This window comes from Coregonus clupeaformis, chromosome 26, assembly GCF_020615455.1.
Source record: "Coregonus clupeaformis isolate EN_2021a chromosome 26, ASM2061545v1, whole genome shotgun sequence".
NCBI lineage: Eukaryota > Metazoa > Chordata > Actinopteri > Salmoniformes > Salmonidae > Coregonus > Coregonus clupeaformis.
In genome coordinates this window covers 44,339,277-44,362,010 of record NC_059217.1, presented here as the reverse complement: position 1 = coordinate 44,362,010, position 22,734 = coordinate 44,339,277, and the positions used below count along the sequence as shown (strand labels likewise).

The window sequence follows — 22,734 nt, the reverse complement described above, 5'->3', positions numbered from 1 at the left end:
TGGTCAGTGTCTATTCATGTATTGCCCCCTCCCCCCACAGCTTCTCTAGCCTGGTCCCAGGTAGGCGTGGCAATTGCCATAGGAGTTGGTTGGCAAGACAGCACAAACAGATCTGGGACCAGGCTACAGGCTACCAGACTACCCCTCCCCATCTCATTCTGTAAATTATTTATAGTACACGAATGTCTCCGACATGGCACATCAAAATAACGTTGAACAAAATTGAAGGTATGTGTTGAAATTATCTTCTAGCCTAACCTTAGACCTGTACAATGAACTAACAATGACTTTACTAGAATAACATAGACAGAGAGCCCCAAAGTGTTTTGATGTTCTTACATCTATTTTCTCTTGATACCGCAATCTCCCTAATAACCATCTCCTCTCCTCTCCTCTCCTCTCCTCTCCTCTCCTCTCCTCTCCTCTCCTCTCCTCTCCTCTCCTCTCCTCTCCTCTCCTCTCCTCTCCTCTCCTCTCCTCTCCTCTCCTCTCCTCTCCTCTCCTCTCCTCTCTCCTTGGATCAGGTTTATGTGATCAGCCTCCTACAGGACCTACAGCTGACACAGACAGACAGACAGACAGACAGGCAGGCAGGCAGGCAGACAGACAAACAGGCAGGCAGGCAGGCAGGCAGGCAGGCAGGCAGGCAGGCAGGCAGACAGACAGACACCCACAGACCTTTTGCATTACCATTGGGAGACACAGACCCAGTTTATTGTGGATTACCTGGATTACTGCACGCCGACAGTAGCTCCATACTGGACTGGACCCTGTTCCCTATGAACAATGGAACAGATGCCTTTACAAACGTTTTAAGGGTTACTCCTTTTGATTGGATCCTGTTCATATTACTTTTCTTTGCCTTTTATTTTTGTCCTTTTTATCATATTTCTTTTTTTCTCTTTGTTTTCTTGTTTATATTGGAGTTCCAGCGTCTTTTTATATATTAACCCATTGGACTGCTAGTTCTCCTCTTGTGGAAAAGGTAAGCATGGAATTATTGTTATTTATACAATGGGTGGGTCTAATCCTGAATGCTGATTGGTTAAAACCAAGGAATAAATTAATCAAAATAAAGTTTTTTATGAAAATATGTCAATCATTATTTGAATATGTTGGTAACCTGTTGTATAAAAGCAATAATGCCTTAAGTGCACCACAGTGACAGTAGACTGTTTATCTTTTCTCCTGGCCTTTTTTTTTGTTGTTGGTATTTTACCCCCAATTCCGATCTTGTCTCATCGCTGTAACTCCGCAACGGGCTCGGGAGAGACGAAGGTGGAGTCATGCGTCCTCCGTCTAACCTAGCTCCTTAATACCCGCCAGTTTAACACGGAAGCCAGCTGTACCCAATGTGTCAGAGGAAACACCGTTCAACTGGCGACTAGGGTCAGCCTGCAGGCACCCGGCCCGCCACAAGGAGTTGATCACATCCTCCTGTTTGTATACATGAGAAGTACATTAGAGCCATAGCAGAGTCAACAGGCGGTAGTAATATGGTGACTTGTTGAACTAAGCCAAGGTATCCCGTACGGGGAAAAAAACGTCACGTAAAATCTATTTCAAATACATTTAGATACATTTTCATCATTGCTAAAAATCCATGTAATGTCTGACAATATTTCAGAAATGCATCGCTATGACATCTCGTCTACAGGGTGGCCAAAGTGGTTCCTAATTCGGCTTCTTAAATTACTCTTTAGTATTGATCAGTGGAGAAATTGTTTTTGGCCACAAAGCCAAAACTTTGCCAGTGATATAATTGTAATTGTGATGGTGAGTAAAAGTTTGATTTCAGCTAATTTTTACATTCTGTCATAAAGAGCGCATGTTCAACTTCATACAAAAACAAGATTTCCGATCTCAAGAGGCAAATACACTACAGTAAGTGCCTTTCTTCAACTTAATTAAATACTGAAAAATAATGCCGAGATCAAGGCACTATGCTGTTTTTATAATTGTTTTATTTTAGTTCGTATCGATTTAAACAAAATTATTACGCTCCACGTTTTTTCAAAGTGTAGGTCTAAGACTTGTGCTTCCAATGAGTGGTAATATATGGCCCTACAGTGGATGGTTACCAATGTTATGGTGCATTTGTAACCAAGTGGGAAGTGGGCATTAACCACGTCTGGGAAAAATCGACTTGAAAGCCTCTCCAACTTGTAATTACTAGTTAAATCAGCCATGAATCCCGTTGTGACAGGGGGAATGGAAGCTTGTTATGTGCAACAGGGAGGGGCAATTGAATGCAAGATTCACCAAAAAAATGAAATTGTCCAAAGAATCTAGCCTGTCTATCTATGGGTTAAAGGGTTGATGTGTTATGCTCGACCCGCTCAGTTTTCCTCCACAAAACTCCAGAATTGACTATTAGATGTTCAATGTTTCTTTTGAAAGAAATATAGAATAAAATAAATAGTGTTACCATATTAAAATAAGAGTTCAGTTCACGTACCAGGGTTGAATCACTAATCACATCATATAAATAATAATCTTCAGAATTAACTTTGTCAAAGCAACGAAATAACTAGGGCTTTACAATGATGGTGAAAACTTGGAGTATGTTTTGGGGTAAGTGGGTTAAAATCTTACTAGAAGTCACACAGGGTGCACGGAGGGACATGTCAAAATGCAGAATTAATTAATATTGAAAATCAGATTTTTGAATTCTGATCTATATTAAAGGTGCAATATGCAGAAATCGTCCAGCCATTTCCTGGTTGCTAAAATTCTAATAGTTCGCCAAATTTCAGTTTATGTGACAAAACAAGCAAGTATAAAGAATCATTGTACCATCTAAACCGCTTTAAAACATATTTTCAATAACCAACAAAATATTGTATACTAAACAAAAATATAAACGCAACAAGCAACAATTTAAAAGATTTTACTGAGTTACAGTTCATATAAGGAAATCAGTCAATTGAAATAATTTCATTAGTCCCTAATCTACCGATTTCACATGACTGGGCAGGGGTGCAACCATTGGTGGGCCTGGGAGGGCATAGGCCCACCGACTGGGGATCCAGGCCCAGCCAATCAGAATTAGTTTTCCCACACAAAAGGGCTTTATTACAGACAGAAATACTCCTCAGTTTCATCAGCTGTCCGGGTACCCCGTTCAAAGGCAATTCAATATTTTGTCTTGCCCATTCATCCTCTGGATGGCACACGTACACAATCTATGTCTCAATTGTCTCACGGCTTTAAAATCCTTCTGTAGCCCTTCCTTGCAGTCAAATGACCTAGTGGCCTCATGGGTGGGATGTCATCAATATTTTTCATAATTTCATAATTAATTTTTTACAAAATGAAATAAACACAGAAAATCTGGGGTTTCTATGTCAAACAGTTTTGTTATATTTCAGTCTTCTGTGATGTACATAAAGTGTATTATTGGGATGCAAACTCAAAATGGAATACATTTCAACTGTTACATTACATATCTGACATGGTACAGGTGTCTTATTTTTTGTAAGTCCATAACCATGTGTGTGAGGTGTATACTTTTGTTTCAAAGTAGATTTGTTTAAGACTACCAAGAAAAACTCTGTGTGACCCTGATTTAGCCCACTGCAGTAAAAGGTTAACTGGTCTCCTCCCCTTCATCTACACTGATTGAAGTGGATTTAACAAGTGACATCAATAAGGGAGCATAGCTTTCACCTGGATTCACCTGGTCAGTGTATGTCATGGAAAGAGCAGGTGTTCTTAATGTTTTGTACACTCAGTGTATATGGAAATACATGTAGAGAGGGAACTCATGTACACTCATTTATTGTTGCAGATGAGCTCACCATTGGGACAGAGTTAAAGTCGTTAAGATCATATGTGTTGACCACCACAACAACTGGAATGGACAGCAAAGACTGTTCTGACTGTTGTTGAGGAGGAGCCAAGAACTGACCAAATGGTGAGTCCATGTTTCTACTGTGTAAATGTGTCATGTGCAGCCTCCTCTCTCTGTCTGTTTCTTTCTCTTTCCATCTTCTCTATGACTACAGTACAGTTAGCCTGTATGACTACAGTACAGTTAGCCTGTATGACTACAGTACAGTTGGCCTGTATGACTACAGTACAGTTAGCCTGTATGACTACAGTGCAGTTAGCCTGTATGACTACAGTGCAGTTAGCCTGTATGACTACAGTACAGTTAGCCTGTATGACTACAGTACAGTTAGCCTGTATGACTACAGTACAGTTAGCCTGTATGACTACAGTACAGTTGGCCTGTATGACTACAGTACAGTTGGCCTGTATGACTACAGTACAGTTAGCCTGTATGACTACAGTACAGTTGGCCTGTATGACTACAGTACAGTTAGCCTGTATGACTACAGTACAGTTAGCCTGTATGACTACAGTACAGATAGCCTGTATGACTACAGTACAGTTGGCCTGTATGACTACAGTACAGTTAGCCTGTATGACTACAGTACAGTTAGCCTGTATGACTACAGTACAGTTAGCCTGTATGACTACAGTACAGTTGGCCTGTATGACTACAGTACAGTTAGCCTGTATGACTACAGTACAGTTGGCCTGTATGACTACAGTACAGTTAGCCTGTATGACTACAGTACAGTTAGCCTGTATGACTGCAGTACAGTTAGCCTGTATGACTACAGTACAGTTAGCCTGTATGACTACAGTACAGTTGGCCTGTATGACTACAGTACAGTTAGCCTGTATGACTACAGTACAGTTGGCCTGTATGACTACAGTACAGTTAGCCTGTATGACTACAGTACAGTTGGCCTGTATGACTACAGTACAGTTAGCCTGTATGACTACAGTACAGTTAGCCTGTATGACTACAGTACAGTTAGCCTGTATGACTACAGTACAGTTGGCCTGTGTGACTACAGTACAGTTAGCCTGTATGACTACAGTACAGTTGGCCTGTATGACTGCAGTACAGTTAGCCTGTATGACTACAGTACAGTTAGCCTGTATGACTACAGTACAGTTGGCCTGTATGACTACAGTACAGTTAGCCTGTATGACTACAGTACAGTTAGCCTGTATGACTACAGTACAGTTAGCCTGTATGACTACAGTACAGTTGGCCTGTATGACTACAGTACAGTTAGCCTGTATGACTACAGTACAGTTGGCCTGTATGACTACAGTACAGTTAGCCTGTATGACTACAGTACAGTTGGCCTGTATGCATGTGTAATTATAAGACTGTGGAGTATTCCTCCTCTTTATGATTTAGGCCTAGTGTATTTAATGTAGAATCAATAGAATAAAATCAACCTTTTACTAAGCCGAAATGAAGGTATGTGTAAAGTCCATGCCTGTCCTGTCCTAATGACACAGTCCCCTTATGTAGTTTATTTGGGCAGAATCGACCTTTTACTGAATAGAATCTACCTTTTACTGAATAGAATCTACCTTTTACTGAATAGAATCTACCTTTTACTGAATAGAATCTACCTTTTACTGAAGGTTTTGGGACATGTCTCAGTCAGTCCGTGCCCCTATGCCTGTCCCAGTGACACAGTCACCTCAGAATAAGTTGATTTGCGCAACCAGATGGGTGAGTGACCTGGGGCTGTCCATGATGGAGGAGAGGAGCTTTGCTCTTACAGCCTCCTTCCATTTTCACCAACAACAGGACGTTGAGTGCCAGCGCTGGACCAACAACCAATCCGATGAGTGCCACTGTACTGACAACCAATCAGAAGAGTGCCACTGGACGGACAACCAATCGGATGAAGTGGAGAGTTGCACCGAGGAGTTGGAGGAGTTCTTATGCGAAATCCAAGTAAAAATGTTCATATAATATCTCTCAATGGAACTCTATGGGTTGATATACAGAGCCGTGAAAAAGTATTTGCCCCCTTTCTGATTTTCTCTACTTTTACATATTTTTGATACTGAATGTTATCAGATCTTCAGCCAAAACCTAACATTAGATAAAGGGAACCTGAGTGAACGTATAACACAACAATTACATACTTATTTATTTTATTTCATGAACAAAGTTATGCAACACCCAATGCCCCTGTGTGAAAAAGTAATTGCCCCCTTTACACTCAATAACTGGTTGTGCCACCTTTAGCTGCAATGACTCCATCCAAACACTTCCTGTAGTTGTTGATCAGTATCTCACGTCGCTGTGGAGGAATTTTGGCCCACTCTGTTTTGTACCCATCTCGTCCAAAATGTTGACTCAAGTTTGCCAAAAAGCGCCTGGAAGCACCTGAATGATCATCAAGACTCTGTTCTAGGGACAGATGAGTCAAAAGTATAACTTTTTGGACGACATGGATCTCGTTATGTCTGGCAAAAACCAAACACTGCATTCCACAGTAAGAACCTCATACCAACGGTCAAGCATTTTTTTTTTTTTTTTTTTCACCTTTATTTAACCAGGTAAGCCAGTTGAGAACAGGTTCTCATTTACAACTGCGACCTGGCCAAGATAAAGCAAAGTAGTGCAATAAAAACAACACAGAGTTACATATGGGGTAAAAAAAAACATAAAGTCAGAAATACAACAGAAAATATATATACAGTGTGTGCAAATGTAGCAAGTTATGGAGGTAAGGCAATAAATAGGCTATAGTGCAGAATAATTACAATAGTATTAACATTGGAATGCTAGATGTGCAAGAGATGATGTGCAAATAGAGATACTGGGGTGCAAAAGAGCAAAATAAATAATAATATAGGGATGAGGTAGTTGGGTGGGCTAATTTCAGATGGGCTGTGTACAGGTGCAGTGATCGGTAAGGTGCTCTGACAACTGATGCTTAAAGTTATTGAGGGAGATAAGAGTCTCCAGCTTCAGAGATTTTTGCAATTCGTTCCAGTCATTGGCAGCAGAGAACTGGAAGGAATGGCGGCCAAAGGCGGTGTTGGCTTTGGGAATGACCAGTGAGATATACCTGCTGGAGCGCAGACTACGGGTGGGTGCTGCTATGGTGACCAATGAGCTAAGATAAGGCGGGGATTTGCCTAGCAGTGATTTATAGATGGCCTGGAGCCAGTGGGTTTGACGACGAACATGTAGTGAGGACCAGCCAACAAGAGCGTACAGGTCACAGTGGTGGGTAGTGTATGGGGCTTTGGAGACAAAACGGATGGCACTGTGATAGACTACATCCAATTTGCTGAGTAGAGTGTTGGAGGCTATTTTGTAAATGACATCGCCGAAGTCAAGGATCGGTAGGATAGTCAGTTTTACGAGGGCATGTTTGGCAGCATGAGTGAAGGAGGCTTTGTTGCGAAATAGGAAGCCGATTCTAGATTTAACTTTGGATTGGAGATTCTTTATGTGAGTCTGGAAGTTGAGTTTACAGTCTAACCAGACACCTAGATATTTGTAGTTGTCCACATACTCTAGGTCAGACCCGTCGAGAGTGGTGATTCTAGTCGGGTGGGCGGGTGCTAGCAGCGTTCGATTGAAAAGCATGCATTTAGTTTTACTAGTGTTTAAGAGCAGTTGAAGGCTACTGAAGGATTGTTGTATGGCATTGAAGCTCGTTTGGAGGTTTGTTAACACAGTGTCCAATGAAGGGCCAGATGTATACAAAATGGTGTCGTCTGCGTAGAGGTGGATCTGAGAGTCACCAGCAGCAAGAGCGACATCATTGATATACACGGAGAAAAGTGTGGTGGTAGTGTGATGGTTTGGGGATGCTTTGCTGCCTCAGGACCTGGACTTGCCTTAATAGAAGGAACCATGAATTCTGCTCTGTATCAGAGAATTCTACAGGAGAATGTCAGACCATCCATCTGTGAGCTGAAGCTGACGTGCAGCTGGGTCATGCAGCAAGACAATGATCCAAAACACACAATCAAGTCTACATGAAAATGGTTAAAAAGCAACACATTTGATGTTTTGGAATGGCCTTGTCAAAGTCCAGACCTAATCACAATTGAGATGTTGTGGCAGAACTTGAAACGAGCAGTTCATGCTTGAAAACCCACAAATGTCGCTGAGTTAAAGCAGTTCTGCATGGAAGAGTGGGCCAAAATTCCTCCACAGCGACATGAGAGACTGATCAACAGCTACTGGAAGCATTTGGATGGAGTCATTGCAGCTAAAGGTGACACAACCAGTTATTGAGTGTAAAGGGGGCAATTACTTTTTCACACAGGGTCATTGGGTGTTGCATAACTTTGTTCATGAAATAAGTATGTAATTGTTGTGTTATTTGTTCACTCAGGTTCACTTTATCTAATATTAGGTTCTGGTTGAAGATCTGATAACATTCAGTATCAAAAATATGCAAAAGTAGAGAAAATTAGAAAGGGGGCAAATACCTTTTCACAGCACTGTAGTCTGGTTTATATACCACATAGTGCTGGAGTTCCTATTGCAAAACAAGTCCTAACACAAGCACTATTGTGGGAAATGTAGTAGAGACCCAAAACAAGTTTGCTGGTACAGTGTGTATCCTAGTCTCTGAATGGATCTGTCTATGGGTTGTGGCTCACACCGTGTGGGGATTGGGCATGGTTATATCTATGGGTTGTGGCTCACACTGTGTGGGGATTAGGAATGGTTCTATCTATGGGTTGTTGCTCACACTGTGTTGGGATTAGCAATGGTTCTATCTATGGGTTGTGGCTCACACTGTGTGGGGATTAGGAATGGTTCTATCTATGGGTTGTGGCTCACACTGTGTGGGGATTAGGAATGGTTCTATCTATGGGTTGTGGCTCACACTGTGTGGGGATTAGGAATGGTTCTATCTATGGGTTGTGGCTCACACTGTGTGGGGATTAGGCATGGTTCTATCTATGGGTTGTGGCTCACACTGTGTGGGGATTAGGAATGGTTCTATCTATGGGTTGTTGCGCACACTGTGTTGGGATTAGCAATGGTTCTATCTATGGGTTGTGGCTCACACTGTGTGGGGATTAGGAATGGTTCTATCTATGGGTTGTGGCTCACACTGTGTGGGGATTAGGAATGGTTCTATCTATGGGTTGTGGCTCACACTGTGTGGGGATTAGGAATGGTTCTATCTATGGGTTGTGGCTCACACTGTGTGGGGATTAGGAATGGTTCTATCTATGGGTTGTGGCTCACACTGTGTGGGGATTAGGCATGGTTATATCTATGGGTTGTGTCTCACACTGTGTGGGGATTAGGAATGGTTCTATCTATGGGTTGTGGCTCACACTGTGTGGGGATTAGCAAAGGTTCTATCTATGGGTTGTGGCTCACACTGTGTGGGGATTAGCAAAGGTTCTATCTATGGGTTGTAGCTCACACTGTGTGGGGATTAGGAATGGTTCACAGAGAGCAAGGCTAACATATGGCCACAGCTCCACGAGCTAGCTGATCCTGCAGTACAGCCCCTTAACTCAACTCAGAGTAACACCACAGCAACACTCCTCACACCACATAAAGAGGAGCAATGAGAGAGCCCCTTAGCTCTCCTCTGAATACATTCACATTTTAGTCATTTAGCAGACACTCACGATAAGTGCATTCAGCTACAGTAATTAAAATAACCACATATCATAATCCTTACAAGCTAAATCTTCTTCCAAATATGTGCAAAATCAGTGCTAGTAAAGGAAACACAATGAGAGTGCTTAGTTGCTTTGTTAGTGGAGGCCGAACTCCACACAATAGAGCACTGACCCCATGAAAAGTCTGATCATAACTTCCAATGGTCTGTAACGCATTAGTGCCATTTTGTGTACTCCCTGTTGTACTCTCTGTTGTACTCTCTGTTGTACTCTCTGTTGTACTCTCTGTTGTCTGTTGTACTCCCTGTTGTACTCCCTGTTGTACTCTATGTTTTCCTTTGTACTCTCTGTTGTACTCTCTGTTGTCTGTTGTACTCTCTGTTGTACTCTCTGTTGTCTGTTGTACTCTCTGTTGTACTCTCTGTTGTCTGTTGTACTCTCTGTTGTCTGTTGTACTCTCTGTTGTACTCTCTGTTGTCTGTTGTACTCTCTGTTGTACTCTCTGTTGTACTCTTTGTTGTACTCTCTGTTGTCTGTTGTACTCTCTGCTTTACTCTGTGTTGTATTCTCTGTTGTACTCTCTGTTGTCTGTTCTACTCTGTTTTCTGTTCTACTCTGTTGTCTGTTGTACTCTCTGTTGTACTCTCTGTTGTACTCCCTGTTGTACTCCCTGTTGTACTCTCTGTTGTCTTTTGTTCTCTCTGTTGTACTCTCTGCTGTACTCTGTGGTACTCTCTGTTGTCTGTTGTACTCTCTGTTGTACTCTCTGTTGTACTCTCTGTTGTCTGTTGTACTCTCTGCTGTACTCTGTTGTACTCTCTGTTGTCTGTTGTACTCCCTGTTGTACTCTCTGTTGTATGTTGTACTCTCTGTTGTCTGTTGTACTCTCTGTTGTACTCTCTGTTGTACTCTCTGTTGTCTGTTGTACTCTCTGTTGTACTCTCTGTTGTACTCTCTGTTGTCTGTTGTACTCCCTGTTGTCTGTTGTACTCTCTGTTGTACTCTCTGTTGTGCTCTTTGTTGTACTCTCTGTTGTCTGTTGTACTCTCTGCTGTACTCTGTGGTACTCTCTGTTTTCTGTTGTACTCTCTGTTGTAATCTCTGTTGTACTCCCTGTTGTACTCTCTGTTGTCTGTTGTACTCTCTGTTTTACTCTCTGTTGTACTCTCTGTTGTACTCACGGTTGTACTCCCTGTTGTACTCTCTGTTGTCTTTTGTTCTCTCTGTTGTACTCTCTGTTGTACTCTCTGTTGTACTCTCTGTTGTAATCTCTGTTGTCTGTTCTACTCTGTTGTCTGTTCTACTCTGTTGTCTGTTGTACTCTCTGTTGTACTCTCTGTTGTACTCCCTGTTGTACTCCCTGTTGTACTCTCTGTTGTCTTTTGTTCTCTCTGTTGTACTCTCTGCTGTACTCTGTGGTACTCTCTGTTGTCTGTTGTACTCTCTGTTGTACTCTCTGTTGGACTCCCTGTTGTACTCTCTGTTGTCTGTTGTACTCTCTGTTGTACTCTCTGTTGGACTCCCTGTTGTACTCTCTGTTGTCTGTTGTACTCTCTGTTGTACTCCCTGTTGTACTCTCTGTTGTCTTTTGTTCTCTCTGTTGTACTCTCTGCTGTACTCTGTGGTACTCTCTGTTGTCTGTTGTACTCTCTGTTGTACTCTCTGTTGGACTCCCTGTTGTACTCTCTGTTGTCTGTTGTACTCTCTGCTGTACTCTGTTGTACTCTCTGTGGTCTGTTGTACTCTCTGTTGTACTCTCTGTTGTCTGTTGTACTCTCTGTTGTCTGTTGTACTCTCTGTTGTACTCTCTGTTGTACTCTCTGTTGTCTGTTGTACTCTCTGTTGTACTCTCTGTTGTCTGTTGTACTCCCTGTTTTCTGTTGTACTCTCTGTTGTACTCTCTGTTGTACTCTTTGTTGTACTCCCTGTTTTCTGTTGTACTCTCTGTTGTACTCTCTGTTGTACTCTTTGTTGTACTCTCTGTTGTCTGTTGTACTCTCTGCTGTACTCTCTGTTGTACTCCCTGTTGTACTCCCTGTTGTACTCTCTGTTGTATGTTGTACTCTCTGTTGTACTCCCTGTTGTAGTCTCTGTTGTCTGTTGTACTCGCTGTTGTACTCTCTGTTGTACTCTCTGTTGTCTTTTGTACTCTCTGTTTTACTCGCTGTTGTACTCTCTGTTGTACTCCCTGTTGTACTCTCTGTTGTCTTTTGTTCTCTCTGTTGTACTCTCTGCTGTACTCTATGGTACTCTCTGTTGTCTGTTGTACTCTCTGTTGTACTCTCTGTTGTACTCCCTGTTGTACTCTCTGTTGTCTGTTGTACTCTCTGCTGTACTCTGTTGTACTCTCTGTTTTCTGTTGTACTCACTGTTGTACTCTCTGTTGTATGTTGTACTCTCTGTTGTACTCTTTGTTGTACTCCCTGTTGTAGTCTCTGTTGTCTGTTGTACTCTCTGTTGTACTCTCTGTTGTCTGTTGTACTCTCTGTTGTACTCTCTGTTGTACTCCCTGTTGTACTCTCTGTTGTCTTTTGTACTCTCTGTTTTACTCCCTGTTGTACTACCTGTTGTACTCTCTGTTGTCTTTTGTTCTCTCTGTTGTACTCTCTGTTGTACTCTTTGTTGTACTCTCTGTTGTCTGTTGTACTCTCTTCTGTACTCTGTTGTACTCCCTGTTGTCTGTTGTACTCTCTGTTGTACTCTCTGTTGTGCTCTCTGTTGTACTCTCTGTTGTCTGTTGTACTCTCTGTTGTCTGTTGTACTCCCTGTTGTACTCTCTGTTGTCTGTTGTACTCCCTGTTGTACTCTCTGCTGTACTCTGTTGTACTCTCTGTTGTCTGTTGTACTCCCTGTTGTCTGTTGTACTCTCTGTTGTACTCTCTGTTGTACTCCCTGTTGTACTCTCTGTTGTCTGTTGTACTCTCTTCTGTACTCTGTTGTACTCTCTGTTGTCTGTTGTACTCCCTGTTGTACTCTCTGTTGTATGTTGTACTCTCTGTTGTACTCTCTGTTGTACTCCCTGTTGTAGTCTCTGTTGTCTGTTGTACTCTCTGTTGTACTCTCTGTTGTACTCTCTGTTGTCTGTTGTACTCTCTGTTGTCTGTTGTACTCCCTGTTGTACTCTCTGTTGTACTCTCTGTTGTACTCCCTGTTGTACTCCCTGTTGTACTCCCTGTTGTACTCTCTGTTGTCTTTTGTACTCTCTGTTGTACTCCCTGTTGTACTCTCTGTTGTCTGTTGTACTCTCTGCTGTACTCTGTTGTACTCTCTGTTGTCTGTTGTACTCCCTGTTGTACTCTCTGTTGTACTCCCTGTTGTAGTCTCTGTTGTCTGTTGTACTCTCTGTTGTACTCTCTGTTGTACTCTCTGTTGTCTGTTGTACTCTCTGTTGTACTCTCTGTTGTACTCCCTGTTGTACTCCCTGTTGTAGTCTCTGTTGTCTGTTGTACTCTCTGTTGTACTCTCTGTTGTACTCTCTGTTGTCTGTTGTACTCTCTGTTGTATTCTCTGTTGTACTCCCTGTTGTACTCTCTGTTGTCTGTTGTACTCTCTGCTGTACTCTGTTGTACTCTCTGTTGTCTGTTGTACTCCCTGTTGTACTCTCTGTTGTCTGTTGTACTCTCTGCTGTACTCTGTTATACTCTCTGTTGTCTGTTGTACTCCCTGTTGTCTGTTGCACTCTCTGTTGTACTCTCTGTTGTACTCTCTGTTGTACTCTCTGTTGTCTGTTGTACTCTCTGTTGTCTGTTGTACTCCCTGTTGTACTCTCTGTTGTCTGTTGTACTCCCTGTTGTACTCTCTGTTGTCTGTTGTACTCTCTGTTGTCTGTTGTACTCTCTGTTGTCTGTTGTACTCTCTGTTGTACTCTCTGTTGTACTCTCTGTTTTACCCTCTGTTGTACTCACTGTTGTATTCTCTGTTGTCTGTTGTACTCTCTGTTGTACTCTCTGTTGTCTGTTGTACTCTCTGTTGTCTGTTGTACTCTCTGTTGTACTCTCTGTTGTACTCTCTGTTTTACCCTCTGTTGTACTCACTGTTGTACTCTCTATTGTTTGTTGTACTCTCTGTTGTACACTCTGTTGTACTCTCTGTTGTACTCCCTGTTGTCTGTTGTACTCTCTGTTGTACTCTCTGTTGTACTCTCAGTTTTACTCTCTGTTGTCTGTTGTACTCTCTGTTGTACTCTTTGTTGTACTCTCTGTTGTATTCTCTGCTGTACCCTCTGTTGTACTCTCTGTTGTACTCTCTGTTTTACTCTCTGTTGTCTGTTGTACTCTCTGTTGTACTCTTTGTTGTACTCTCTGTTGTATTCTCTGTTGTACTCTGTTTTGTATTCTCTGTTGTACTCTCTGTTGTCTGTTGTACTCTCTGTTGTACTCTCTGTTGTACTATCTGTTGTATTCTCTGTTGTACTCTCTGTTGTACTCTCTGTTGTACTCTCTGTTGTACTCTCTGTTGTCTGTTATACTCCCTGTTGTACTCTCTCCTGTACTCTCTGTTGTACTCTCTGTTGTCTGTTGTACTCTCTGTTGTACTCTCTGTTGTACTCCCTGTTGTCTGTTGTGCTCTCTGTTGTACTCTCTGTTGTACTCCCTTTTGTACTCTCTGTTGTCTGTTGTCCTCTGTGTTGTACTCTCTGTTGTACTCTCTGTTTTACTCTGTGTTGTCTCTCTCTCTCTCTGTTATTCTTTAAGCTATTGTGTCTAGTACTGTTTACATCTTTGAGGTAAATGTGTTGTTTTCTCTCTCTGTAGGAGGGCTGTTCTACTGACCTCTACAGACATCCTCAGCTGGACATGGATATAGATTCAGTGAAGGCCATCTACACTGACACGGCTGTCTCCGTCAGGTACAACCAGTTACCTAGTAACCTTGCTTTGCTTAACTTATTGACAGAGATAGTAGGATGTGGTTTTAATTAAAGGGGTACAATGGGAAGGCATCTGCTCTCAGTGAAATGCTTGTTATCATTTAACACGTACGGAAAAGTACGAAAGAGTACAAAAATACATGGATGTCTGGATAAGAACGTCTGCTAAATGACTGGAATGTAAATGACTCCTGACCTTCTCTCTCTCTCCTTCCTCCTCTCCAGAGAGTATGGCTCCATTGACGATGTGGATGTTGACATGCTAATTAATGTCAGCTTCCTGGATGTGAGTCGACTACACTATCCACCATCATCATGATATGTATCACATACAAGTATATATTTTAAGTTGTATACGATGCCCCTGAGGATTTTCCCATGTTGTATATGATGCCCCTGAGGATTTTTCCATGTTGTATATGATGCCCCTGAGGATCTTCCCATGTTGTATATGATGCCCCTGATGATCTTCCCATGTTGTACGTGATGCCCCTTGGGATCTTCCCATGTTGTATATGATGCCCCTGAGGATCTTCCCATGTTGTATATGATGCCCCTGAGGATCTTCCCATGTTGTATATGATGCCCCTGAGGATCTTCCCATGTTGTATATGATGCCCCTGATGATCTTCCCATGTTGTACATGATGCCCCTTGGGATCTTCCCATGTTGTATATGATGCCCCTGAGGATCTTCCCATGTTTCTGACACTGTTTGTTGTCTTGTCTCCAGGATGAAGTAGCCAGGGCCTGGAAGATCATCCCAACAGAGCCTATTATCGTCCGGCTGCGCTTCTCTCTGTCCCAATACCTGAATGGGCCAGCACCCTCTGTGGAGGTGTTCCAACCTTCTAACAGAGAAGGGTTCAGCCTGGGACTACAGCTGCAGAAGTGAGCATGCTAAGACTCCCCTCTCACTATAGACCTAGAGTTCTATTCTATTCTATTCTAGTCTAGTCTATTCTAGTCTATTCTAGTCTATTCCAGTCTAGTCTATTCTATTCTATTCTAGTCTAGTCTATTCTATTCTATTCTATTCTATTCTAGTCTATTCTAGTCTATTCTAGTCTATTCTATAACTATTCTATTCTAGTCTAGTCTAGTCTAGTCTATTCTATTCTATTCTAGTCTATTCTAGTCTAGTCTATTATATTCTATTCTAGTCTATTCTAGTCTATTCTAGTCTATTCTATTCTATTCTATTCTAGTCTATTCTAGTCTATTCTAGTCTAGTCTAGTCTAGTTTAGATTAGTCTAGTCTAGTTTAGTCTATATCTCACCAACACAGTAGAAGCTGCATTTTCTCCTCAAAGCATTCACTGGAAAGCATTATAACTACACTATTATATATACTATTATATCTGTCTGGAAGGACCATTGTCATGGCCCAAGGGAACATTTAGGCAGGGCTACCCCCTCATCACCAGAGTGTGATTTCAAATCACCTCTGCTACAATACGTTTTACTATTAGAACTACTCAGAATGTGAAAAGAGAAATCAATGGAGGCAATGGAGTGGACAGAACAAAAAAGCAAAGCAATGGAGGTGAGTGATGACCTCTCTCTCCTCCTCTCTCCCAGGGTCCTCTCTAGCTTTGCGTCCCAGCAGTGGAAGTACCTGAGTAATGAAACCCTCACTGCCCAACAGAAGATCAGACACACTTGGTTCAAACCTGGAGGAACCATCAAGAGGTTCAGGGCTGGACTCGGCATCCTGTCACCCATGTCCAAGTACACTACTACAGTGCACACTCAGTCTTAGTCGACTTCTGTATCTTTAGCCTAGTGGTGTATTCTGAATAAGTTTAAGCAATATGGCATCAATTCAGATATATAGGAGTGGCTAGTGTTAGGTCTAGGGGTTGTTTCTGCATAGCCTTGTAGTTTCATGGATCTTTCGTTCTCAGTGTCATCATAATCTCTGCTCCCTCCCTGTGTGACCCAGGTCCAGTGGCCAGGAGCATGTTCTGAAGGTGAAGATGATTGGACCGGAGCTGAAAGTGAATCTCCTCATGAATCGGACAATGGCTTACACCATCAAGAACCCCAGAGGAGAACTCCACACTTACACAACTAATGGCAAGGTATGGCCAGGACCTATCCTCAGCTAACCTCAACTATACTCAACTACCTACCTAGTATGGCCAGGACCTATCCTCAGCTAACCTCAACTATACTCAACTACCTACCTAGTATGGCCAGGACCTATCCTCAGCTAACCTCAACTATACTCAACTACCTACCTAGTATGGCCAGGACCTATCCTCAGCTATACTCAACTATACTCAACTACCTACCTAGTATGGCCAGGACCTATCCTCAGCTATACTCAACTATACTCAACTACCTACCTAGTATGGCCAGGACCTATCCTCAGCTAACCTCAACTATACTCAACTACCTACCTAGTATGGCCAGGACCTATCCTCAGCTATACTCAACTACCTAGCTACCGACCTAGCTACTGTAAGCCACACACACACTCAGCTGTCCCCATAGGAGAACCCTTTGGATAGCCCTTTTTGGTTCCAGGTAGGACCCTTTTAATTTCCATGTAGAACCCTCTGTGGAAAGGGTTCTACATGGAACCCAAAAGGGTTCTACCTGGAACCAAAAAGGTTTATCCAAAGGGTTCTCCTATGGGGACAGCCAAAGAACGCTTTTAGGGTCTAGATAGCACCTTTTTTTCAAAGAGTGCAGGTCTAATTAATGCCATATTAGCCTGGTTTCTGTACTCCTATGGTCGCTGTGGCAACAAAACACAAATAAATCCAGAACCAGGATAATGCCACATATGGTTACTAAAATGCTTGAAATTTATCACGATCGTCAGGGAGAGAAGTAGACCAATGCGCAGCGTGATGAACGAACATGTTACTTTATTATATTAAAGCACGAAACAAAACAATAAACGACTCGTGAAGTCCACGGTGACAATGACCGAACACGGAACAAGAACCCACAAACACAAAAGGAAAACAGACAGTATAAATATGGCTCCCAATCAGAGACAACCAGCCAACAGCTGACACTCGTTGCCTCTGATTGGGAGTCACTCAGGCCAACATAGAAAAACACAACCTAGAACCCCCAACATAGAAATAGAACACATAGAATGAACACACCCTGGCTCAACATATCGAGTCCCAGAGCCAGGGTGTGACAGTACCCCCCCCTAAAGGCGCGGACTGCGACCGCGCCTCAATAAGAGCAAAACAGGGGAGGGCTGGGTGGGCATACCTCCTCGGCGGCGGTTCTGGCTCCGGCCTTGCCCACCACCCTCCAATAATCCCCCCATAGCGCCCCTGGTCCGGTCTGGCCCCGCTGGCTGGAGCTGACCTGAACGTAGCAGGAACGGCTAGCTTCAGCTCCGTTGTGGAGCAGTTGAGCGGTACCTGATTTGGCACCGATGACCCAGGCACGGGTTGTGCCGGACTGACGACGCGCACCCCTGGCTTGGTGCGTGAGGCAGGAACGGACCGGACCGGGCTGACGATGCGCACCCCTGGCTTGGTGCGTGGAGCAGCAACGGGCCGGACCGGGCTGACGATACGCACCCCTGGCTTGGTGCGTGGGCCGGAACGGGCCTCACCGGACTGACGACTCGCACCCCTGGCTTGGTGCGTGGAGCAGCAACGGGCCGGACCGGGCTGACGATGCGCACCCCTGGCTTGGTGCGTGGAGCCGGAACGGGCTTTACCGGGCTGACGACTCGCACCCCTGGCTTGGTGCGAGTAGCAGGAACGGGCTGGACCAGGCTGACGACTCGCACCCCTGGCTTGGTGCGAGTAGCAGGAACGGGCTGGACCAGGCTGACGACGCGCACCGTAGACTTGGTGCGTGGAGCAGGGACAGGCCGGGCTGGGCTGGCGACGCACCCCGTAGGCTTGGTGCGTGGAGCAGGGACAGGCCGGGCTGGGCTGGCGACGCACACCGTAGGCTTGGTGCGTGGAGCAGGGACAGGCCGGACTGGGCTGGCGACGCACACCGTAGGCTTGGTGCGTGGAGCAGGGACAGGCCGAACTGGGCTGGCGACGCACACCGTAGGCTTGGTGCGTGGAGCAGGGACAGGCCGGACTGGGCTGGCGACGCACACCGTAGGCTTGGTGCGTGGAGCAGGGACAGGCCGGACTGGGCTGGCGACGCACACCGTAGGCTTGGTGCGTGGAGCAGGGACAGGCCGGACTGGGCTGGCGACGCACACCGTAGGCTTGGTGCGTGGAGCAGGGACAGGCCGGACTGGGCTGGCGACGCACACCGTAGGCTTGGTGCGTGGAGCAGGGACAGGCCGAACCGGGCTGTGGAGACGGATAGGAGACCTGGAGTGAAGAGCGGCCACAACCCGTCCCGGCTGAATGCCTACCCTCACACACTCTGTGTGAGGCATCCGCACAGGACGTACAGGGCTGTGTACCCGTACTGGCATAACAGCACGTGACACTGGAGCAGGATATCTGGGACCGCGGAGAGGCATTGGAGACCACGAGCGTTGAGCCGGCACACTCCGTCCTGGCTGCATACCCCCCTTCGCACGACACGTGCGGGGTGCTCGCACAGGACGTACAGGACTATGCCGGCCCACTCGTGGTACAGTACGCCGCTCCGCATACCGCGGAACCTGCCCCGTCCCATGCTGCCATGCCTGAGTACGGGAAGTTGGTTCCGCTCTCCATCCAGGCTCCGCCAACCTGCCTTCTGGCCCCCTTAACCCGGTGGCCTCCTCTCCAAATCGCCCTGTGGCAGCCTCCTGCTGCCCAGCCGCCCATGCCGTGTGCCCCCCCCTAAACATTTTTTGGGGTTGCCTCTCGTCCGTCCGACGATGGCACTGCTGACGCCGCTGCTCCTCTCTCGCCAGGGCCTTAAATCCTAGCCCAAGGTCCCTTGCCCCCGAGCATGTCCTCCCAGGACCACGATTTGCCCACCTGGGCCATCGCCAGCCTCTCCATCTCCTTTCCTGGCGCTTCCTCCCATGTCCAGTCTGCCTCCTCCTGGACACGCTGCTTGGTCCTTTTATGGTGGGTTCTTCTGTCACGATCGTCAGGGAGAGAAGTAGACCAATGCGCAGCGTGATGAACGAACATGTTACTTTATTATATTAAAGCACGAAACAAAACAATAAACGACTCGTGAAGTCCACGGTGACAATGACCGAACACGGAACAAGAACCCACAAACACAAAAGGAAAACAGACAGTATAAATATGGCTCCCAATCAGAGACAACCAGCCAACAGCTGACACTCGTTGCCTCTGATTGGGAGTCACTCAGGCCAACATAGAAAAACACAACCTAGAACCCCCAACATAGAAATAGAACACATAGAATGAACACACCCTGGCTCAACATATCGAGTCCCAGAGCCAGGGTGTGACAAAATTGTTGCGCATTTGCTCATTCAAATTAGCCATCTTCAGTGTTAACGTTATTTTCTCTTGTTTTGTTTTCCATCCATGTGACATCATGTTTTGTCCTCTCTTCTCTCCTCAGAGGGTGTTGGTGTCTGCTGCCAGGTCTCCGGCTCACATCACAACTAAACAGCTGGTTGAGGTGCTGTTCTCATCCCAAGCCTTTATTCACTGCAAGTCAGTCCCCACCCTGCAACATGGTTTCTTAGTACAGGTAAAGCCTAATAACTTTGCCCTTATTGACATATATGCAATTAGATTCTTCCTTGACTGTCAGCAAACTTAGTGAATGAGTGAGTGATTGATGTACTGGGCTCTTGTTGAAACTTTGTTGAGAGGTCTTATACAGTATCCAGGTTAATCTCATGTTGCCAGACTGCAGAACAAAACCTTGAACGGCTTGAGGCAAGGCTATTTTCAGATCTGTTTACTGAGGCAGGGATATAACTACAGTAACGGTTATATTCTTATTTTCTCATCTGCTATGGCAATACTACATTACACTGACTGAGTCCTTTCTCTGTGTGTTGTAGGTAATGAAGTACGCAGAACAGAGGATCCCCACTCTGAATGAATACTGTGTGGTCTGTGACGAGCGACACGTCTTTCAGTACGGCTCTATGTTGAAGGTATACTCCATAAAATGGCTTAAAATGGCTGTTATTTATTTATTATTATTAGGGGACCATACCATACATGCTTATTACAACTACATAATGAGGCGTTATACATGCCGCATATAAGTAAAGTGTTATCAAATATTATATTAACTGGATGGCTTTAGTACAGATACAGTGGGGGGAAAAAGTATTTAGTCAGCCACCAATTGTGCAAGTTCTCCCACTTAAAAAGATGAGAGAGGCCTGTAATTTTCATCATAGGTACACGTCAACTATGACAGACAAATTGAGAAGAAAAAAAATCCAGAAAATCACATTGTAGGATTTTTAATGAATTTATTTGCAAATTATGGTGGAAAATAAGTATTTGGTCACCTACAAACAAGCAAGATTTCTGGCTCTCACAGACCTGTAACTTCTTCTTTAAGAGGCTCCTCTGTCCTCCACTCGTTACCTGTATTAATGGCACCTGTTTGAACTTGTTATCAGTATAAAAGACACCTGTCCACAACCTCAAACAGTCACACTCCAAACTCCACTATGGCCAAGACCAAAGAGCTGTCAAAGGACACCAGAAACAAAATTGTAGACCTGCACCAGGCTGGGAAGACTGAATCTGCAATAGGTAAGCAGCTTGGTTTGAAGAAATCAACTGTGGGAGCAATTATTAGGAAATAGAAGACATACAAGACCACTGATAATCTCCCTCGATCTGGGGCTCCACGCAAGATCTCACCCCGTGGGGTCAAAATGATCACAAGAACGGTGAGCAAAAATCCCAGAACCACACGGGGGGGCCTAGTGAATGACCAGCAGAGAGCTGGGACCAAAGTAACAAAGCCTACCATCAGTAACACACTACGCCGCCAGGGACTCAAATCCTGCAGTGCCAGACGTGTCCCCCTGCTTAAGCCAGTACATGTCCAGGCCCGTCTGAAATTTGCTAGAGTGCATTTGGATGATCCAGAAGAGGATTGGGAGAATGTCATATGGTCAGATGAAACCAAAATATAACTTTTTGGTAAAAACTCAACTCGTCGTGTTTGGAGGACAAAGAATGCTGAGTTGCATCCAAAGAACACCATACCTACTCTGAAGCATGGGGGTGGAAACATCATGCTTTGGGGCTGTTTTTCTGCAAAGGGACCAGGACGACTGATCCGTGTAAAGGAAAGAATGAATGGGGCCATGTATTGTGAGATTTTGAGTGAAAACCTCCTTCCATCAGCAAGGGCATTGAAGATGAAACGTGGCTGGGTCTTTCAGCATGACAATGATCCCAAACACACCGCCCGGGCAACGAAGGAGTGGCTTCGTAAGAAGCATTTCAAGGTCCTGGAATGGCCTAGCCAGTCTCCAGATCTCAACCCCATAGAAAATCTTTGGAGGGAGTTGAAAGTCTGTGTTGCGCAGCGACAGCCCCAAAACATCACTGCTCTAGAGGAGATCTGCATGGAGGAATGGGCCAAAATACCAGCAACAGTGTGTGAAAACCTTGTGAAGACTTACAGAAAACGTTTAACCTATGTCATTGCCAACAAAGGGTATATAACAAAGTATTGAGAAACTTTTGTTATTGACCAAATACTTATTTTCCACCATAATTTGCAAATAAATTCATAAAAAATCCTACAATGTGATTTTCTGGATTTTTTTTCTAATTTTGTCTGTCATAGTTGACGTGTACCTATGATGAAAATTACAGGCCTCTCTCATCTTTTTAAGTGGGAGAACTTGCACAATTGGTGGCTGACTAAATCCTTTTTTCCCCCACTGTATATAGTAGTTAGGATAATAGTTGTTTTTTCTCTGTGTGTTTACAGCCTGCCGTGTGTAGCAGGGAACTGTGTGTGTTTTCTTTCTACACCTTGGGAGTGATGGCAGGAGCTGTGGAGGAGGTGTCTAATGGAGCAGAGGTAGCAAATACTCTCACACACACACACACACACACACACAGAACACACAGAACACACAGAACACACAGACACACACACAGACAGACACACACAGACACACAGACACACACACACAGACACACACACACAGACACACACACACACACACACAGACAGACACACACAGACACACAGACACACACAGACACACACACACACAGAACACACAGAACACACAGAACACACAGACACACAGACACACACACACACACACACACAGACACACAGACACACACAGACACACACACAGACAGACACACACAGACACACAGACACACACACACAGACACACACACACACACACACAGACACGCATACACACACAGACACGCATACACACACACACAGACACACACAGACACACACACACACACATACATGCATACACACACACACACACACACACACAGACACACACACACACAGACACACACACACACA

At 44.5% G+C, this 22,734-nt stretch overlaps 1 protein-coding gene across 2 annotated transcripts in view; it reads left to right on the top strand.

The window, feature by feature from the left end:
• The first annotated feature begins 611 nt into the window (after positions 1-611).
• LOC121540788 (protein mono-ADP-ribosyltransferase PARP6-like) overlaps positions 612-22,734 on the top strand; it is a 31,005-nt gene continuing 8,882 nt past the window's right edge. For both annotated transcript variants that reach the window (XM_045207688.1, XM_041849883.2), the window contains exons 1-11: positions 612-985; positions 3,791-3,916; positions 5,627-5,776; positions 14,199-14,293; positions 14,540-14,600; positions 15,047-15,204; positions 15,895-16,044; positions 16,259-16,397; positions 19,801-19,932; positions 20,252-20,347; positions 22,162-22,254. In XM_045207688.1, the coding sequence (XP_045063623.1) occupies positions 3,914-3,916; positions 5,627-5,776; positions 14,199-14,293; positions 14,540-14,600; positions 15,047-15,204; positions 15,895-16,044; positions 16,259-16,397; positions 19,801-19,932; positions 20,252-20,347; positions 22,162-22,254 (1,077 nt within the window). In that variant the 5' untranslated portion in view covers positions 612-985; positions 3,791-3,913. The remainder of the gene's footprint in view (positions 986-3,790; positions 3,917-5,626; positions 5,777-14,198; positions 14,294-14,539; positions 14,601-15,046; positions 15,205-15,894; positions 16,045-16,258; positions 16,398-19,800; positions 19,933-20,251; positions 20,348-22,161; positions 22,255-22,734) is intronic.